The sequence below is a fragment of the Cynocephalus volans genome, chromosome 4 (genome assembly GCF_027409185.1).
Source record: "Cynocephalus volans isolate mCynVol1 chromosome 4, mCynVol1.pri, whole genome shotgun sequence".
NCBI lineage: Eukaryota > Metazoa > Chordata > Mammalia > Dermoptera > Cynocephalidae > Cynocephalus > Cynocephalus volans.
In genome coordinates, this window is record NC_084463.1 from 147,000,141 (window position 1) to 147,020,440 (window position 20,300).

General features: G+C 38.1%; 1 protein-coding gene and 2 pseudogenes across 1 annotated transcript; 2 read left to right on the forward strand and 1 right to left on the reverse strand.

The window, feature by feature from the left end:
* Positions 1–587: 587 nt before the first annotated feature.
* LOC134375051 (olfactory receptor 4A47-like) lies at positions 588–1,515 on the forward strand. Its single transcript, XM_063093188.1, is given in 2 exon segments — positions 588–986; positions 988–1,515. Coding segments are annotated over 2 exon segments (927 nt in total).
* Positions 1,516–2,553: 1,038 nt separating this feature from the next.
* On the reverse strand, positions 2,554–4,036 carry LOC134376455 (E3 ubiquitin-protein ligase ZNRF3-like; annotated as a pseudogene).
* An 8,527-nt stretch (positions 4,037–12,563) lies between these two features.
* LOC134376456 (olfactory receptor 4A5-like) lies at positions 12,564–16,155 on the forward strand (annotated as a pseudogene).
* The last annotated feature ends 4,145 nt before the right edge of the window (positions 16,156–20,300 follow it).

A 20,300-nucleotide genomic window follows, 5' to 3' on the forward strand; every position in this document is an offset into this window, starting at 1 on the left:
CTGTGTATGTCCCCTAAAATTTAAATCTCTTCTCCAAACTACTTTTGTCTATTCACTTTATGGTATCCTTTCCTAAGTTCTTAACAAATTTTGCAATTGTCAAATATGTTTATCTGGGATTTTAATTATTAGCTAAGATTTTTCCACTTCTGGAATGTAGAAATTCATCTGCTTTATTAATGTGAAAGCAGTGGTCCCTTAAGACTTGCTTTTGTTTTACATTAAATCTTTAATCCATTTTTATTTATTTTTTGTTTACCTTATTAGCTATGTGTACAATTTTATTGGCTTTCAGATGAAAAACTAGTTGTGGCTAGTTTATTTAATAATTTGTCCTTTTTTCCACATATGCCTCTAATTAATTATTTCTCTTTCTCTTAGTCTGTAAGATTTCTAAGGTTAGGGAGCATGCTTTAATCAGCCTTGTGTTCTTATAATCTGTGATGATTCTGGAACATATTCTATCATAATGCCTTTTGTTAAGTGAATAATCAAATTGTCCTAAAATTTCATGAAGCCAATAGTAATAATTATATTTGCAGATAATTTTGTTCTGACCACTGAAATAAGGACATAATGAAGGACATATGGAACAAAGGAACAAAGTGACTGAGTTTGTCCTCTTGGGGCTCACCCAGAGCCTCCAGGGTCAGAAAATACTATTTGTTGTGTTCCTCCTCATCTACGTCCTGACACTGGTAGGCAACCTCCTCATTGTGATGACTGTGGTGGTCAGCCCAGCCTTGGATGCCCCTATGTACTTCTTTCTTGGCTACTTATCATTTATGGATGCTGTTTACTCTACTGCAGTTACCCCAAATATGATTATTGACTTACTCCATGAGAGGAAAACCATTTCCTTCCAAGCCTGTGTGACTCAGCTTTTTATAGGGCACTTATTTGGTGGTGCTGAGATTTTACTCCTGGTTGTCATGGCCTATGACTGCTACGTGGCCATCTGCAAACCTCTGCATTACTTGATGATCATGAACCATGAACCAACGGCTGTGTGTTCTGCTGTTGCTGTTGGCCTGGGTTGGAGGTTTTGTGCATGCTGTCATTCAACTTCTCTTTGTTTACAACCTTCCCTTCTGTGGCCCCAATGTCATTGACCACTTCATCTGTGACATGTATCCCTTATTAAAACTTGCCTGCACTGACACCTCTGTTATTGGCCTCACTGTGGTTGCCAATGATGGGGCAATCTGTGTGGTCATCTTTGTGCTCTTACTCATCGCCTATGGGGTCATTCTGCACTCTCTGAAGAACCTTAGTCAGGAAGGGAGGCACAAAGCCATATCCACCTGTGGCTCCCACATCACTGTGGTGGTTCTCTTCTTTGTCCCTTGTATTTTTATGTATGTGAGACCTCCTTCTTCTTCCTTACCAATTGATAAATCCTTGACTGTGTTTTACACTGTTATCACCCCCATGCTGAACCCCCTAATCTATACTCTGAGAAACGCGGAGATGAAAAATGCCATGAAGAAGCTCTGGACCAGAAACAGAAAATGAAGTGGCAGATAAATGTGTCACCCATTTTCAACGAAGAGTTTCTTCTTCCAGGAAAGCCATGTGCGATTATATAATTGTAGTACATTTTTCCTCAGATTTAATAAACTTGGACACAATGAATAACATTTATTATGTAAATACTTAAAGGGATCAAAATTTTTTTTAAGATTTTCATGATTTCTTAGGAAAATATATGTTCATTTTTTGGGTGTAAAATGGCTCTGTCGAGACTATTGATTTATGTGCTGTAGTTAATATTGTAAATTTATTCTGGTTAATGGGAGATTTTCTCATGCTTCTCTCCTAAATAATGTTAAATCTTTTTTTTAGAATTAATAGTGCTCATTACAGATTTCAGAAGAATAAAATAAGAAATGGGATGTAAAAGCTTGGTTCACTTCTCCCTACGCAAATATAGATCATACTAATATTTGAAGTATTTTATTTTTGTATTTGTAAGAGACTTTAGATACACAATTTTTTCATATTGCTTAGCATATGAAGGCTGAAGAGGAATAATGTTCAGAATTTTAATACTAATCAAAAGGAGGCTAAGCATACAAAAACTCTGAATGATCGAGGGAGATATGCAGAAAAATGACGAAATCTTACTTATTTTTCCAATTGAGATGAGGCCGCGCTCGGGTGGGCGTCCAGGGGCCCCGGGCCGCCGCCGCCGCGGCCGCCGCCTGCCGCCACCCCTTGGCAGGAGGGCGCGGAGGGCGGGCGCGGCCGGGCATAGTCGCGGGCAGGCGGAGGACCGAGCGCGGGAGGACGCCTCACAGCCCCATCGCGGCGGCAGCAGCGGCTGCTTTGTGGGTCGCAAGCTCCGCTCGGCTCCCCCGGCCGTCGCGCCGCGGCCCTTTCATCTGCTCCACGTGAGGGGTTATCCCCGCCCCGGCAGCGTCGGGACCCGCTCTCCCCTCCCTCTCAGCGCTCGGCCGCCGCCGCGCAGCCTTGGGGAGCGGGAAGGCGGGGCGGGCGCGCCTGCGGTTGGAGGCGGCCCAGGCGGCGACTACAGCACCTACACCACCGGCCTCACGGGCCGCTTCTCGCGGGCTGGGGCCACTCTCCGCAGCAGGCACACGATGGCCCCTCAGGGTCCCCCTTGCAGGTCCTCCTGAGGTCCGGGGCGCCCCCAGGAGAAGCCTCGAGCCCCACTTCTGAGGTAGAGCTGTTGGGCCCCCTGTGCTCCAGGGAGGAGTTGCTGCTGTAGTTCATCTCCAGGCTGCACGTGGACAGCTGGTCCCCCGAGGGAGAGGCAGGGCCCGGCCAAGGCTCTCCCCGCCCAGCACCATGACTATGTGCTGCCGGGAGCTCCTCAGGTGGTGGGGAGCCCTCGAGGTGCCCGGCAGGCCCCCGGCCTGAGCCCCCTACATCGCTGGTGCGACAGGGGCTCCGGCTACGGTAGATGAAGGGGTCATAGTCGCTGCTGAGGGAGCTGCGGAAGGTGGAGCAGCTCCCATACACGCCCTGGTTGCTGACCTCAGTGCAGTCCACCACAGAGTCGCTAGAGGAACAGTGGCATTGCCCAGAGCTGCTGCTGCTGCTGTCACTGCCGGGGCAGTCGGCCAGGTAGCCACTGCACACTGAGCGGTGGCCGTGGTAGCAGCTAAAGCTGGATGTGCTGCCACTCTCCAGGTGGGAGGGCGGGGCCACGTGCACCACGGTGGGGAAGAGCAGGCTGCTGCCACCGCCACTTGGCGCAAAGGCACGGGATGGGCCCCTGGGAGCCAGGCTGGGCGGAGGCTGCCCCTCCTGCTCTGGGTAGCTGAGGCCCTGGAAGTAGTAGTGTTGGTACATGGTCTCGTACTGGGAAAAGCAAGCTGCCTTGGAGAAGCTACGGCCACTAAACTTGGGCCTGCGGAAGGGGTGGGCTGGTGAGTAGGCCCGGTGCTCCAGGCCGCAGCTGCGAGCAGCCAGGACGTGGTCCAGGTGGAGGGGTGGGTAGCCACGGATGTAGGTGGGGGTCTGCGGAGAGTAGAGGCTCTGCTCCCCGGGCTGGTCCATGGTCAGAAGTGTGATGGGGTTCCCGTGGGCGTCCATGCTTGTCCTTGTAGGGTAGGCTGGGATGGCATTGGTCCTGTGCACGCGGCCGGGGTAATGCACTGGCAAGGTCACCCTCTGCTGCCGCCCACGCGAGAGGTTGTTCGGCCGTCTCCACACAGACGGCACTTGGGTTTCCCTTTTGTTCTATGATGTTGTGCCGACAGTGGGGGCAGGTATGGTGCTGCAGCAGCCATGGGTCCACGCACTTCCTGTGAAACCGGTGAGTACAGGGGATAACCCGCAGCTCCTCTCCGTCCATATACTTCTCCAGGCAGATGGCACAGTCAGACGTGGAGCTACTGCTGAGTGTGTCCAGGGCCCCACAGCTTCCCTCCCGATGCCCCTTGTTCTTGGAGTTGAACTTTCTGGTTTCCATCTTCCCTAGAGCCTGCACGGCCAGCCTGTTCATGGGATTCTGACTGCGTCGTTGCTTCAGCTTGATTTTAACAAGGAGGATGAGGCATATTTGCATTTTCTTAATGATTAATGATGTTGAGGATTTTTCCATATGCCTGTTGCACATTTGTATATCATCTTTTGAGAAACATCTATTAAGATCTTTTGCCATTTCTTACGTGGGTTGTTGGATCTTTTCATTTTAAAATGATTTTAGAATCAGTTTGCCATTTCTCTTGTTCCTGTTATGTATTGGTGCATAACAAATGATCTCAAATCTAAGTACCTTAAAATAACCAGTATTTTATTACATCTTATAGTTTTTTGTGTTAGACATTTTGGCAGAAATTGAACCATTCTGCTCTGAATGGCATGGACTGAGGTCACTCTCTGGTATTCAGCTGATAGCTGGGCTTTTATGGAGGGTCCAAGATAATTTCACATAAATGATGCTTTGGCAGGGATGGATAGAAAGCTGGGCTCTGCTGAATCCCTTTTCCTCTCTATGTGGAAACAGAGGTATGCACACAAAGTCTTTCTAGTGAGTTTGCCAGACTTTTAAATGACAATTCAGGGATCCCAGAGTGGGGAGGCAAAATTTAGAAGCTTGCAGGCCAGTTAAGATCTTATCTCATTATGACATCAGTTTGAAGTCCAGGCTGCCTCCCATAACATGTTTCTGTATATAGTATTTCCATTTTGTTAAAAGACTTTCTTGTGCTGCTCCGTTTTTTTGTGAATGGCCCTCTGACATCACCCACAACAAAGACGGCACTCCTGATGGCATTAAGTAGTGTCTCTGTGAAAGTCCAATAATTTCTCAGTAGTTTTCTTTCAAATGTGCTTTATCTGGTCAATGAGTCAGGGAGTTATTGAATCCCAAATCATAGAGTTCATCACAGGGTGGCAGTATTAGATTTCTGCCATTCTCCATTGTGCATATCTTCATATTGCGGTTGCTTCTGAAAACACCTCGACTTATTGGGTTCTGATAGCATTGCATGGTATGTTCCTAATATAAGTCTCCTATAGCCAGTGTCATTTCTGTCTTGTAACTAGGATGTGAAAGAAATAGTGGTATATTTGGTAAAGTTTGTGGAGAGTCTCTAATAGTCATGAGCCATGTTATTTCCAGAAACTTGCCTGATTGGTCCAGGCTCTGTACTTTGGCTAGATTGATCAGCCATCCTTGACCAATAATATTTCCTGTAGCTCCCATATTCTTTCAAGCTTCTTTTTCTCAGGAAAAAACTATTACAATGTTATCAATGTAATGAGTTAACTTCCTTTGAGTGTGGTCATGTCTACATTTCATTTCACCAAATTATGGCAGTATACTAAACATATATTCTTGGGAAAAATGGTAAACATATGTTGTATTCCTTTCCACATAAATGTAAACTATTCCTGATATTACTTTGATTGTTAATCTGGAAGATACAGATATGGAAATTGCAATTAAAATTTAAAAGAATAATGAGCCATTTTGGATAAGATAGATTATAATGTCACAATGACTAAAATAATGTGCTATGTGTTCAAATACACACACGTGCACACACACATACACACATACACACATATATACACGAGGGTTACTTCAAAAAGTTCATGGAAAAATAGAATTGAAAGATAATACAAATCTGTCCATGAACTATTTGAAATACCCTCTTGCACATATATGGAAATGAAGAAAAATACTTATAAATTAATGTAATTTCATATATTTAAAATGAGGGTGTTTCAGTTAGGATGTTTTTGGTGCAAATGACAGAAAACTCAATTCAAAGTAATTTGAAATATAAGAATATTTATTGATTGGTTAACATAAGTGTAAACTTGAATGTTATGACAAGTTTCAGGAGTAGTTGATAAAATGGACCAATTATCTTATAAAGGACCCTTTTTTTTTGTTCACTGTGTCCCGTTTGTTACAGTGTTGGATTTCTCTTAAATCTGGTTCTCCTATCACTAGAAGTACTGCTACCTATAGCAACTGGGAGAGGGCTGGTATCTCTAGTGAACTGTACCATATTAGGGAGTCAACAATGCGCTTGGCAAATGGCATTTTGGACAGACAGTGAGCAGTGACAGTAGCCTGATCAGGTTTGGCGAAGGGTAGATCATGTTGTTCATTGAGGCCATATAGAGCTTTCATCTCTGTTAGTGACTACAGGGGTGACGGGGGAATGAGGCTGACTGATACCCAAAATACAGTGCATCTTGTTCAGATTTTTGAAAGCTTCCTCTGCAGTAGATTCTGCCTGATAGGCATTTATGTGGGCAGCTAACATTTTTGTATTTGGTGTCCATTCTGAAAGATTCATCTACATACTACTCTGCATGCTTAGTCATCATTTTTCCATCTTTTTATTTTTAATTCCCTCAATAGCCTATCAAATCTGTCAGCCACTGTCCATGAATCTGTATAGATACATAACTCAGGCCATTTCTCCTTCCACCTGAAGTGGAAAAGCAGATGTTTTGCTCAAAATACTGCACACTGACGGGCCCAAGGCATTGGCTGTGTGTCTGCATCAGAACTAATTTTTTGTCCTTTGCTTGCTTGCTTCTAAAATGGGGGAACTTCCTATGGGGTCCAGTACTTGAACTGTGTGGTTGAGCTAAATTGCTGCTTTGCTGCTGATTCCCTAGGGAAGGCTTTTTGTGCAGCTCAGGTTTTAGTGGTTGACCTTGTAGGTACTTCTGGCTCTCCAGAGACCAGATGCATCTGTACTGTGTAGAAACTTTGATCTGGGCCTGAGTCTTTTCATCAAACTTCACCCCATGTAGTTCTATATTCCTGACCAGTCTCCTCTGAGTGGTCCTTCACTGATTGGGATGCTGGTCAGCTGTACTTGCTGTGCACAGTGTTCCCCCAGTGGGCCTGTCTTCCCCACTGCCCGTGCTGCAAACACTTCCCATGGGATGGGATGTGCACTGGTCCCTTATGATGACTCATCAGCTTCTGAATGGCTCCTTTTTTTTAGTTGTTGTGGCTCCTTGCTCCTATGTGGGTCCACAGGAGCCATATTAGTGGTTCTTGCTGGCCTGGGGACCACCAAGCTCTCTTCTCTGCTGCTGCCTCGAAGGGCACAGCTGCAGTTTTTGCCAGCTCCTGTTCCATGCACTCAGCAGCTCCAGCCTTAAAGCGGCCGTGGCATAAAATGGTTCTTCATTCCTTGTCAGTTTTTTAAAGCATTCAAGCACGTGCATTTTACATTTTCTAGTTCTTTTTGTTGTTATTATTTGGAGATTTGTTGCAAAACAAGCCATTTTTGCTTTTTTAGAGGATAAATACATATTATAGCTCTTAATTTCTAGTTTGGCAATGTATATGGATTATAGGGAATTACTGTAGACTGTGGAATATTTTGAGGCAACCTCTACAACAGTTAATATTTTCAATGTATTTTTCTTATTGGAGCAAATAAATTTAGATTCTTGGCTGCTGTAGGTATCATCTGATCTAGCAAATACTTTTTCTGTATTTGGATAAGCAGGAAGCATTAGTAGTTCTTTGAACTCAGCAGGAAGGGACATAGAGAATTATGCCTTATGCATATTTTAGTGCTGCATCTTGGAGTAATAACTTAATCCATAGTAGCTTTGATCATATCAGCTAGTACTTCTGAATTAAAGATGATTGTGCACCGGGCCGACCCTGTGGCGCACTCGGAAGATGATTGTGCATCTTTTACCACTAATCAGTAAGAAAGGCACCAGGCTTAGGCATATTCTTTACATTTTAGAAGTAATATACATCACATTTGGGTTTCCTGGATTTAAACCATTTATTAGCTAAATTGAAAGTGCCAAATTTTAGTGGAGCTCATTACACCTTAAAGATCTACAGCTGGTTCAGGTAAGTATTTATGTGACTCTTCATCTAAAGCCCTTCTGACATGGAAGATTCAGTATTAACTGAATATATGCCAACGAGATAAAGATGCTCAATGGAGCTGATGGAAAACCAAGTTAAAGAAATAACAGTGGAAGCCTTTAAACACTGTTCCCATGTTGGAAAATAACAAATTTTCCTTGTAGAAACTGTTTTTCAAGTTGTTATTGAACTAAAATTAAGGGATTGAATTAATGGACTAAAGATCATTATGGTTAATCTGACGCAGATTCACGCCTTGATAAAAACCCTCCACTCCAACCAAAACTGCAGAACTATAATTACCCATCTTTTCAAGAATTAGAATGGTAACTTCAATATTCTCCCAAGTTCCAAGGCTCTACATTTCTGAACCTTGGGGTTTTTTGGGCAGAGACTCTCTAGCAGCCCGAGTAAGGCCTTTTTTTGCTAGGGATGTGGTTGGTTAAGGAAACCAGGGGCTGCTGCCTCTTCATTCTAGTTTAAATATTATTTGCCTTAAGTAAACATAATTATAATGTGAAACTCATAATTCACCTCTCAATTTACTTTAGTAATGTTCTTTTCACATTACTAGGCATTTATTTCCTCTTTCTTGGCAAGAACTAAGTCTTTTTCCTCTAGGGATTATTCTAGGGCAGAAAATTGTTCAAGAGAGTTTACTTCATTTGAATTTGTTCCAGATATTCTAATATACTTATCTATAATGATCTTGCAGTCTCTTTCATTTAAAATAGTGATGATGTAAAAAGCCACAGACTGTGTCTGCAACTACAAATGGAAGTATTACTGTCCAGATACCATGACCCAAAAGATTTCTGAAAACTCAGATTTCTGCCCAAGCCAGTGTATATCTTTAGTTGGGATCTAGTCCTCTATGTGTTATATTCTCTTGTTATACCCATCAATGCTTGTACAAATTTGTGGAAGATCTCAATTTACTGAGTTGATATTGGTATGAAATAGGAACATGCTTTTTTTTTTATTAAAAATATTATAGTATTTAATTATTAAGTAAATTAAATATTACAATATTTAACCATTACCATTTTCTTTAGTCCACCTGTAAAAGAAAAAGTACAATTTTATACATGTGGCTCCAATCTTATTTATTTATTTATTTTTTTGAGATTATAGATTCAAAATTTTATTTTTTTTATTTTTTATTTTTATTATTTATTTTTTTTGCGTCTGAATTTTTTTATTTTTATTTTATTTTATATTATTTTATTTTATTTTTTATTTTATTTTGTAGATATACATTGTGGCTGATTATTGCTCCCCATCACCAAAACCTCCCTCCCTTCTCCCTCCCCCCTCCCCCACCAACAATGTCCCTTCTGTTTGCTTGTCGTATCAAAGGAACATGCTTTTAATGAAGAAAGAAGCGGTCTTAGGGACATGCTATTTGAATGATTTGCATTAAAAATTATCTTCATTAGAAATGAAGAGATCTGCTTCTACCTGTGAGAAAGCTCTGTCATTGACTTTTCCATGAAGTTAAATTCTTGCATTTGCCTTGTTAGGTACTGAGCTTATAGGTGCATGAATGTGATAATAAATCTTCAAAGTAATGTGCTTTCTTTTTCTCACCATAATGACTGAGAAGAGAAAAATTCCAGTAAATAATTTTAGGGTCATTAAATTTTTAGTTTGTTTATTTGTGCCCCCAAATAATGAGTTTGGCCAGGTTAATTTTTACTAGTTAGGTCACTTTTTACGTAGTCATGCAAACATAACATCTTCGTTTTTCTGTGAAGAAATTTTCTCAGTGGGAGAGAATATTCAACTACCTTACATTATATTGAAGTTTTATTTTTTAATTATTTTTTATATTTTAGGCATTTCCTTTGGATACTTCTATACTCCTCTGAAAGACTGAGATGATGGGAAGCCTGTGTGGAAATACGGACACTGTAGCCGCTTGGAACTATTTCTAGATCCACTGATTGGTCATATGTTATCACGTGTTCTGTGATCGTATATGGACACATGAGGTATCTACTCGCGGTTACTCGAGTTACTCGCGGTAAAAGAAGTATTGATTTTCTGGACCAAAGAGAAGACCCAAGATGTGAGTTCTTGAAACAACTGACAAGAAATATTTATTAAAAATTCCTTTAATATATTGATATATAGCTGTCTTAAATATCATGTATTTTTATTGGAAACATATGTACAGGGAAAACTAAGCTCAAATGACACAGAAAATAATCAGAATATGCAAAGTATATTTGGTTTTAATGTACAGCGTGATGGATGCTTATTTCCATGTTGCCAAATAAGAGGGGGAACATATGGCATGTTACATGTATAAAAATAAAAGAATGGATTTATAATCTCAGTTTCTGGGATATTACATTTTATATGATATGTTAATAAAGATGTGTAACTACTTTGAGGTATATTTGAATTACAGAATTTTTAAAAGTGAGTATATTACCAAGCCAAAAGATACATGTCAAGTGGTAAAGCTGGTATCGCAACACAGACACTGTGATTGCAGGGGCCACGTTATTCACCACAGTTCTGTGCTCTTTCTTCAAGGATGTCTTGGATTTTAAATAGGTACACACTGAATGAGAAACTAATACTCATTATTTGTTTGGTGTGATTATTAAATATCATTTATCACTGCCTACCATTTTCCAATTAATGGAGGAACTTATTTTTTAATTATAAAATTATGAAAAATGAAAAAATTTCGGCACAATAAAATGAGGTAGGGCTGCACTAACAGCATCAAAAGTACTTTGACATAGAAGGATTCTGAGACCGTCTACTTCAGTCTCTTTATTTTCCAATGATAAAACTGAGACAGACTTGTAATCACATTTAGAAAATGACTCAAACCCATGCCTTTTTATACTGAGCTTGGAAGTTTTCCTTGAGTATGATTCTTTTTGAAATCTGAGCACCACAGTTTTATTTTTGAATACTCTCATTATCTAAATAGCATTATATATGTTATATATATATATATGTATATATACATATATATATATATATAAAGAAACCAAACATGTCCCACTATCCTCTACCTCCATTTTCAGTGTCTATTTTCTCATCCCATATTATCTACCTCACACCAAGAGTTTTGGAAAAAAGACTAGATGATAATGGAGCAGTTGGTGATAGTCATGGGTAAGTTCAGTTCAGTTCAAAATTATTTGCTGGAAATCATTACAGTGTATGTAAGTGTGTTAAGAATTGTGCTATATACAAGGATAAAGTGGGTAGAATTGCAGGTTGTTCAAAAGCTGACAATCTGAAAATTAGACCAAGTAATTAATACAGGGAAAAATGTGCTAAACAATTTCGTAGTTATTTGATACAGTTCCAAGTCCAGTCTCTTGAAATTTAATGAGATTCATGTAGATTTAACATCCTTTGAGACACGAAGGACTGAATATCTAATATGCCATGACACTGAGTGAGAAAATTTAGAAGAGTTGTTATGTCCAGTTCTACACAGATCATATTGTAGTTACTCAGTAGAAATATTACAAGCTCAAAGGACTAACTCTCTGCCAATTTATTTATTTTGAGTATTTTTTTTCTTTGCCAATCTGTTCTATTTTTATTTTAAAAAATAATTTAGTTTTTATTGAAACATAATTGATTGTACATATCTATGGGCTACAGCATTGAATATCAATACCCGTGTGCAATATGTGATGTTCAAATCAGGATAATTAGCATATTCTTCATTATGCAATGTAATTGGTTGTTGTGGCCCTTTACCGATTTCTCCCTTTCCTCCCTCTCCCTTTTCCACCTCTGGTAATTTCAGCCTAGTTCTCTTCTCTTGGAAGTTCAACGTACAATTGTGATTGTTTATTTATTTATTTATTTATTTTTATCTCCCACTTTTAAGTGTCTGGCTTATTTCACTTAACATAACTTTTTCTTAGTTCATCCATGTTGCTGTGAATGGCAGTATTCAATTATTTTTCATGTTTTGCCTGTCTATTAACTGGGGTTTTTTTGTTGTTGACTTGTCTCTTTTTTAAATTTATTTTTTAATTAGAACATAATTGATTAAACCCATATATGGGGTTCACAGTTGACCATCAGCACCTGTGTGCAATGTGTGATGATCAAATCAATATCATTAGAATGTTCATTACAAATCATAATTACTCTTTCTGTCCCTTACCCAATATCTTCTCAACTTCCCTCCCTGTCCCTCTTTCCCACCTCTAGTATGGGGTCTGTATTCTCCTTCTGGAAGTTCAACGTTTTATTGTTGTCTTTCCTTTACTTGTTTCTTTTTTTGTTTATTTCAAGTTTATCACCACCTCCAGAGAGTAAGGTATTTTGAAAACAGGAGCCCCTTCCTTGTTTGTCATTGCTGACTTCTGTGCCGTAAATCACATTTTAAATAAGGAGTTATTCAATGTGTGAACGACTGTGGGGCCTTTGACTACTCTTCTCTTTAGAACACCCCCTAAGATTTGGAGATAGAACCTTTTAACTGCAGGCCCAACTAAATTATCTGAGGAGAAATAGAGTTGTCAAGGGAAGGTATACTGGGCTTTTTGGAAGAGGAACCCAATAAATATTTACTAAATGTTAATTGTGTGTGAAGCACTGTGCATGACATAACAGTGAAGATGGGCTCCATCATATAATGGACATATCTGTACGTCTATTGTCAATTTCATTACAAGTCCTGTTCTCTGGAGCTCTATTTTCTGTTACAAGCCATCCAAAAGAACAAATGGGACAGAGTAACAATATCACAGAATTTGTCCTCCTGGGCCTCTCTCAGGACCTTGAGATACAAAAAGCATTATTTGTCCTGTTTTTATTCATATACGTTGTGATGATGCTGGGAAACCTGCTCATTGTGGTGACTGCTATTGCCAGTCCCTCCCTGGGCTCCCCAATATACTTCTTCCTTGCCTGTCTGTCACTCATAGATTCTGTTTATTCCACTGTTATTTCACGTAAATTGATTATAGACTTCCTCCATGATAAAAAGACTATTTCCTTCCCAGCTTGCATGGGACAGCTCTTCATAGGGCACTTATTTGGGGGTGCAGAGGTCTTCCTTCTGGTGGTGATGGCCTATGATCACTACATGGCCATCTGTAAGCCACTACACTACTTGACCATCATGAGTTGACAGGTGTACATCCTCCTGTTGGTGGTGGCCTGGGCTGGAGGTTTTGTTCAACCTATGGTTCAACTTGTCTTTGTGTACAATCTCCCTTTCTGTGGCCCCAATGTCATGGACCACTTTGCCTGTGACATGTACCCATTATTGGAACTTGCGTGCACTGACACCTCCGTTATTGCCCTCACTGTGGTGGCCAATGGTGGAGCAATCTGTGTGGTCGTCTTTATCTTTCTGCTTATCTCCTATGGGGTCACCCTAAGCTCCCTTCAAATTTATAGTCAGGAAGGGAGGCACAAAGCCCTGTCCACCTGCAGCTCTCACCTCACAGTGCTGGTCCTCTTTTTTGTTCCTTGTATTTTCATGTATGTCAGACCCGTTTCCAACATTCCCATCGATAAATCCATGACTGTGGTTTATACAGTAATCACTCCCATGCTGAATCCTTTAATATACACCATGAGAAATTCAGAGATGAAAAACGCTATGGAAAAATGCTGGTGTGAAAAGTTTACTAGAGATAGAGGAAGAATGTTTCCCACACTGAACATGTTTGTCACTAGTTCTAAAGCAACAAATAGTAAATTCTAACAATAGATGATTCAGTCTATTCAATGGGTTCTCTAAGGATGCTTCTTTTATTTATACAAAACAATCAAAAAAGTAGAATAAGTTATCACTTGAGATTAAAATCAATCTAATGGAGAAATTCTGAAGGATGAATAAGAGGCACAGATATTTTTCCTATTACAAATAAAAATAGAAATAAGCTCACCTTATGACTTTATTTTTCTTGGTTTATATTTAAATGGGACTTAGAAGAAAAGGGTTTATTCTTCTTAAAAGAGAAAAAACCAAGCTGTTTTTGAAAATTTTCTATCACTCAACTTCATGGGAAAGCAATTTGGCTAACACAACAAATTACTGGAACCAAAAGAGTGGTTTTTAAATTGTAGTGTTCATTATTTCATCAGCAGAGCAGCTTCCTACCTCTGCATTACTCATCTTAAGATCACTTCCGTTTTTTAGGTTAATGTCTATGCATTTTCAGTTCAGGCTATTTGGAGGGCACATGATAATGTGTTTATTTAAGGACACTATCAGTTAAATTTTTTATGTGGGACGTGGTTGATAATACAAACAGATTCTAGTTCTTGACTGCAGGAAAGATACTTTAATTTGGCTTTGGAAACAACAGTAATCCAAGTTTTAAGCATATTTTTATGATTTTCCTCTCTATTGCACAGTTATTGTGTCCATTTTCACCATTTTTCAAAGAACAGATAAAGCCTCTTATTTTGTCTTCATGATGCTACACATATGGATAAAGAAATGTGTAATTTTACATCATCGTTGTGTTCCATAAAAGTTGTATTCAACTTAAAGACTTTGACTGAAAACTGATTTTGAACCTTCCTATTCATGAATATAATGTTTCCATTAATTTAGGTCTTCATTAATGGTCTTAAATTTTTGAAAAATTCCAAAAATTTTTTATATCTCTCCATAGATTTCTTGTACATATTTTTGTTGCTCTTTCCCATAGCCTTACTGAACACAGATTTTTATCAATATTGGTAATCTTTGCATTACATAAGTAAAATGATATCTCTCTATAAATCAACAGTTCGCATTCATTTTGTAAATGGTGAGGAATTTTTCCATTTACAATTTCTTTATGAATTGATCTTTCGTACACTTTACCTAAATTCATTGGCATATTCAAAATCTTTTTATGACCTAAAAGAAGTTTAATAAATTATATTGTAAAACTTAATTTTTTCCCTAGATGTTGTTTTTGTGGTGTCAAAGGGCTATACTTTTTATTTTAATGATGTTTGTCACTCCTATCCCATCAGAGTTTCTGGCTTTCCTACTTCAAGTTTATATAAGAATTGATGAATATTTTTCTTCTAGTCAACTAACGTTTATTATATTTAAAGCTTTGAATTGTAATCTTATGAATGTACATGTGTGGGATGATTTAGAGAAAAAGATAATGTGTTTTGGTGTGGATATGTTTATTTCTGTGTGTACCTATGTGTAATGAATTAAGTCTAATTTAAAAATTGTTTCCTGTTGTCCTAAAGACAATTTTTCACACATTTTCAAAAAATCCAAACTTCTTCCCTAATCTGAAGGATCATGTTTTTTAGGCTTAATGTTTAGACATTTATGTATGTATTTCTAAACTCTGTTCTTCAGTTAAATGATTATATCTTAAAACTGCATTATTTTCGTTTATGTAAAACCCTTTGTGGTTTCAAATAAAAGCCTGGTTGTTTACAAAGGACTCTTCTCTTTGGTAGACCTTCAATTTCATTTGTTGTCCCCTAGGGTGAAGTGTCAATAGAAAGTTTTACCGAGGCTTTCAAGTTTCATTTGTGACTATTAAAATTATTCCATACCATTAGAGAAAAGAGACCCTGAATGCAGGTTTGAGCTCTCAGGCTTTCCTTCAAAATATTGGTCCCACAAATCCTTCATTTCTTGTCAAAATTTTAATGCTTTCAAGCACATGCATTTTACATTTTCTAGCTCTTTTTGCTGTTCTTATTTGGAGATTTGGTGCAAAAGAAGCCGTTTTTGCTTTTTTAGAAGATAAATGCATATTATATCTCTATCCAACTTTCCAGTGTGGCAATATGTATGGGTTATAGAAAATTACCATGACTATGGCATATTTTGAGGCAACATCTACATCAGTTAATATTTTCGATGTATTTTTCTAATGAGAGCAGATAAATTCATATTCTCAGCTCTGTAGGCATCACCTCATTTTCCACATGCTTTTGGAGTTGCTGGATTTAATCCAGTTATTAGATAAACTGAAAACTTCTAGGCTGGCCAGGTAGCTCAGTTAGTTAGAATGTAGTGTTATAACCACAAGCAAAGTCAAGGGTTCAGATTCCTGTATGAGCCATGCCATGCACACACACACACACACACACACACACACACACACACACTCTCTCTCTCTCTCTCTCTCTCTCTCTCTCTCTCTATCTCTATCTCATGAAAACTGCCAAATTTTAGTGGAGCTCGTTACACAATAAAGTTCTTTAGCTGGTTCAGATAAGTATTTTTGTGAATCTTTTTCTAAGGCCCTTATGAACTAGAAGATTCAGTGTTTGACAAAACATATGCCGACGAGATCATGATGGTCAATGGAGCTGATGGTAAACCAAGCTAAGGAAATAAGATTGGAAACCTTAGACACTGTTCCCTTGGTAGAAAATAACAATTTCTTTCTTGAAGAAATTGTTATTGAATTGTTATCTGACTAAAATTAAGGGATTGAATTAACAAACTAAAGATTATGATGTTTACATCTGACCATATTCAGACATTGGTCGAAAGGCTCCAATCTAACCTAAAACCGCAGAACTATGATTACCTAATCTCTCCAGTTCCAAGGCTCTCTGATTCTGAGCCTTTGGGCTGCTTGTGCAGAAACTCTCTTGCAGCCACAATAAGACCCTCCTTTGCCAGGGGTGCCATTAAGTAATGGAACCTGGGGCTGCTTTGCCCTTCATTCTAGCTTAAATATTATTTGCTTTAGGTAAATAGAATTATAATGTGAAACATAATTTGTTACTCAGTTTACTTTAGAGTTGTTCTTTTCACATTACAGGGTTTTCACATTATTTGGCATTTATTTCCTCTTTCTTGGCAAGACCTAAGTCTTTTCCTCTAGGGATTGTCCTAGGGCAGAAAATTGTTCAGGAGAGTTTACTTCATTTGAATTTGTTCCAAATATTCTAATAAACATCTATAATGACCTTATAGTCTCTTTCATTTAAAATAGTGATGATGTAAAAAGTCATAGACTGTGTCTGCAGCTATAAATGGAAGAATTACTGTCTAGATAGAATGACCCCAGAGATTTCTGAAAACTCAAATTTCTGTCCAAGCTGGTGTTATGTCTTTAGTTGGGATCTAGTCCTCTACGTGCTATGTTTTCTTGTTATGTCCGTCATTGCTTGTACAAATTTGTGGAAGATCTCAATTTACTGAGTTGAGGTTGGGATAAAATAGGAACATGCTTTTAATGAGGAAAGAAGTGGTCTTAGGGACATGCTATTTGAATGACTTAAAGACTGAGGAGATCTGCTTCTGCCTCTGAGAATGCTCTGTCACTGACTTTTCTATGAAGTTAAATTCTTGCATTTGCCTTGTTAGGTACAGAGATAATAGCAAGGTGCATGAATGTTATTATACATCCTCCATCAAAGTAAAGTGCTTTATGGTTGCTTCACCATAATTTACTGAGAAGAGAAAAATTCAAGGAAATAATTTCAGTGTTCTTAAATTTTCCGTTTATGTGCCACCAAATAATGGGCTTGGCCTGGTTAATTTTTACTAGTTAGGTCCCTTTTTACATGATCTTGCTAACATGTCGTTTCTGTTTTTCTGTGAAGAAATTTTCTCATCAGGTGAGAATATTTAATATAACCTTTTTTTATATTTCAGCGTTTTATATTTTAGGCATTTGCTTTGGAGACTTGTCCCTCTTCTGAGATGATGTGAAGCCTGTGTGGTAATATGGACACTGTAGCCACTTGGAACTATTTCTAGATCCAGTGATCAGTCACACATTATCATGTGTTCTAGAATTGCACATAGATACATGAAGTAGCTACAGTTATCCTCAGTGAAAGAAGCATTGATTTTCTGGACCAACACAAGACCCAAGATGTGAGTTCCTGAGACACCTGACAAGAAGTACTCATTGAAAATTCCTTTAAAATATTGAAACATAGCTGTCTTAATTATAGCTGTCTTTACTGGAGAAATCCGTATTGGGAAAACTAAGCTTGAAGAACACAGAAAATAATAAGAATATACAAAGTATGTTTAGTTTTAGTGTACAGCCTGACAGTTGTTTATTTTCCATTTTGCCAAATAAGAGGAGAAATGAGACATTTTACATCTATAACAAATAAACCAATGGATTTATAATCACAGTTTATAGGATATTATGTTTTACATGATATGTTAATAAAGATGTGTAACTACTTTTAGATATATTTGGATTAGAAAATTTAAAATTGCAAATCATGCCAAGCATGTTATAGTGTAAAGGAACAAATGCCTGGTATATTCTAAAACTGATAGTATATATGCATAAAAAAATCCACGTGCAGGGAAGTACCTTGTCTACTGTCATTTAGAGAGATTTTTAAAACTGTAATTATAAAATACTCTAGAGGTTATTTTTGTTACTATGAGATTTTACCTTTTATAACAGCTCCATTCTTAAGAGAATTTTTTTTCCATAGAGAAGTGTTAACTTAGTGATTTAATTTAAATACCTAGTAATACTATTTTTAGTTTTTATGGATATAAAAACTTTGATAACATAGGTATAGAAGATAGCTTACATACTCTATTTTTTAGAAGTATATATTAAAACTGCTCAATGGAAGATTTATCCTGGTGAAATCCATCATTGATGATTAAAGGGAGTACTAAATGTTGCAGAAAGTAAGGTGTGAAAAAAAGAAAATTAGATATAAACTACTGTATACCCTTATGTTCTTCAACAAGTTCTTCAGTCTATAGCTTCTATAATGACAGACTTCCTCAATCAGCTAGAAGCAGTATTGTGAATGAGACATGCAGAAAGTTAATCACAGCTGGCTCTAAAACAAGCTCCAACTCTTCCATACACAGATTCCCCTGCTGCCAAATCTAAGTGCATGAAATCATCTTTTCTACATTTGAGATTTTGTAATTATGTAATTTTTCTCTGCAGTGAATAATCAGAACGACCCTAGGAGGTAAGCACTACTGGTATTCCCACTCTAAAAATGATGAAACTGAGGCACAGGGAGGTTTATGAAGTAGCCTAAAGTTGCATTGCAAGTGGTGAAGCTGGGATTGCAGCAGAGGCGGTGTGGCTCCAGAGGCCACAGTGTTCGCCAGCGTGCTGTGCTCTTTCTCCAAGGATGTCTTGGATTGTCAATAGGTATACACAGAATGAGAAACTTAATGTCTTTATTGCTCATTGTAATGATCAAATTTTATTTGCCACAGGTCAGCAGTTTTCAATAACTGTGATGGCTGGAAACTATATTTAATATAAAAGTATGAAAAATGAAACAAAATGTCAGCACAATAGAATAAGGTGGGGTTGCAGTAATAGTATCATAGATAATTTGACAGGAAAGGATTCTGAGATCATCTTCAATCACTTTATTTTCCAATGGTCAAACTGAGACAGACTTGTAATTATGTTTATAAAATGACTCAAACCCATGCCTTTTTACACGGAGCTTGGAATTTTTCCTTGAGTATGCTGCTTTTTGGAATCTGGGGACTGAAGTTCTATTTTTGAGCACTGTTGTCACCTGAACAACATTATAAATAAAAACCGTGTCCCTATATCTTCTGCCTCTTCTTTTCAGTGTCTATTTTTTTTTCTCCCTTATTACTTAAGTCACCCAAAGAGTTTTGAAAAAAAATACTAGAAAATAAGGCCATAGTAGGTGATAGTGATGAGTTACTTCAGTTCAGTTCAAAAGTTTTGGCTGAAAATCAGGACAGTGTATGTAAGTGTTTAAGAATTGTTATATAGGCAAAGATAGAATGGAGAGAATTGAATGTCATTAAAAAGCCGACCATCTGAGAATCAGATCAAGTAATTACTACAGGGGAAAATGTGCTAAATAATTTTGTAGTTATTTTATACAGTTCAAAGTGCAGTCTGTTGAAATTTAATGAGAGATTCATGAAGACTGAACACCCTTTGAGACATGAAAAACTGAATGTCTAATAGTGGAATGCCATAATATTGAGTGAGAAATTTCAGAAGAACTATTGTTTCTAGTTCTACACAAATCATGTTGTAGATGCTCAGTCCAATACTATAAACTCAAAGGACTGACTCTGCCATTTATTTTTTTAGAGTTTATCATCACCTCCACTGAGTAAGGATTTTTTGAGAGCGGAAACCCTTTCTCTGTCATTGCTGACTTCTGTTTCAAGAAGACACATATTAAGTAAGAAGTTATTCATTGTGTGAATTACTGTTGGCCCTTTGAGTACTCCTCACTTTAGCATATCTGCTAAGAATTATAGATAGAACCTTTAACCTGTAGGGCCACAGATTCGCTGAGGAGAAGTAGATTTGTCAAGGGAAGGTCTATTGAGCTCTTTGGAAGAGGAGTTCAATAGATACTACTAAATGTTCGTTGTGTATAAAGCAGTGTAGAACATAAAACAATGAAAATGTGCCCCATGGCATCAAGGATGTATTCATACTTCTGTTCACTTAAATTACAGGTCCTGTTCTCCTGAGCTCTCATCTCTGATACAAGTGTTATAGAAGAATAA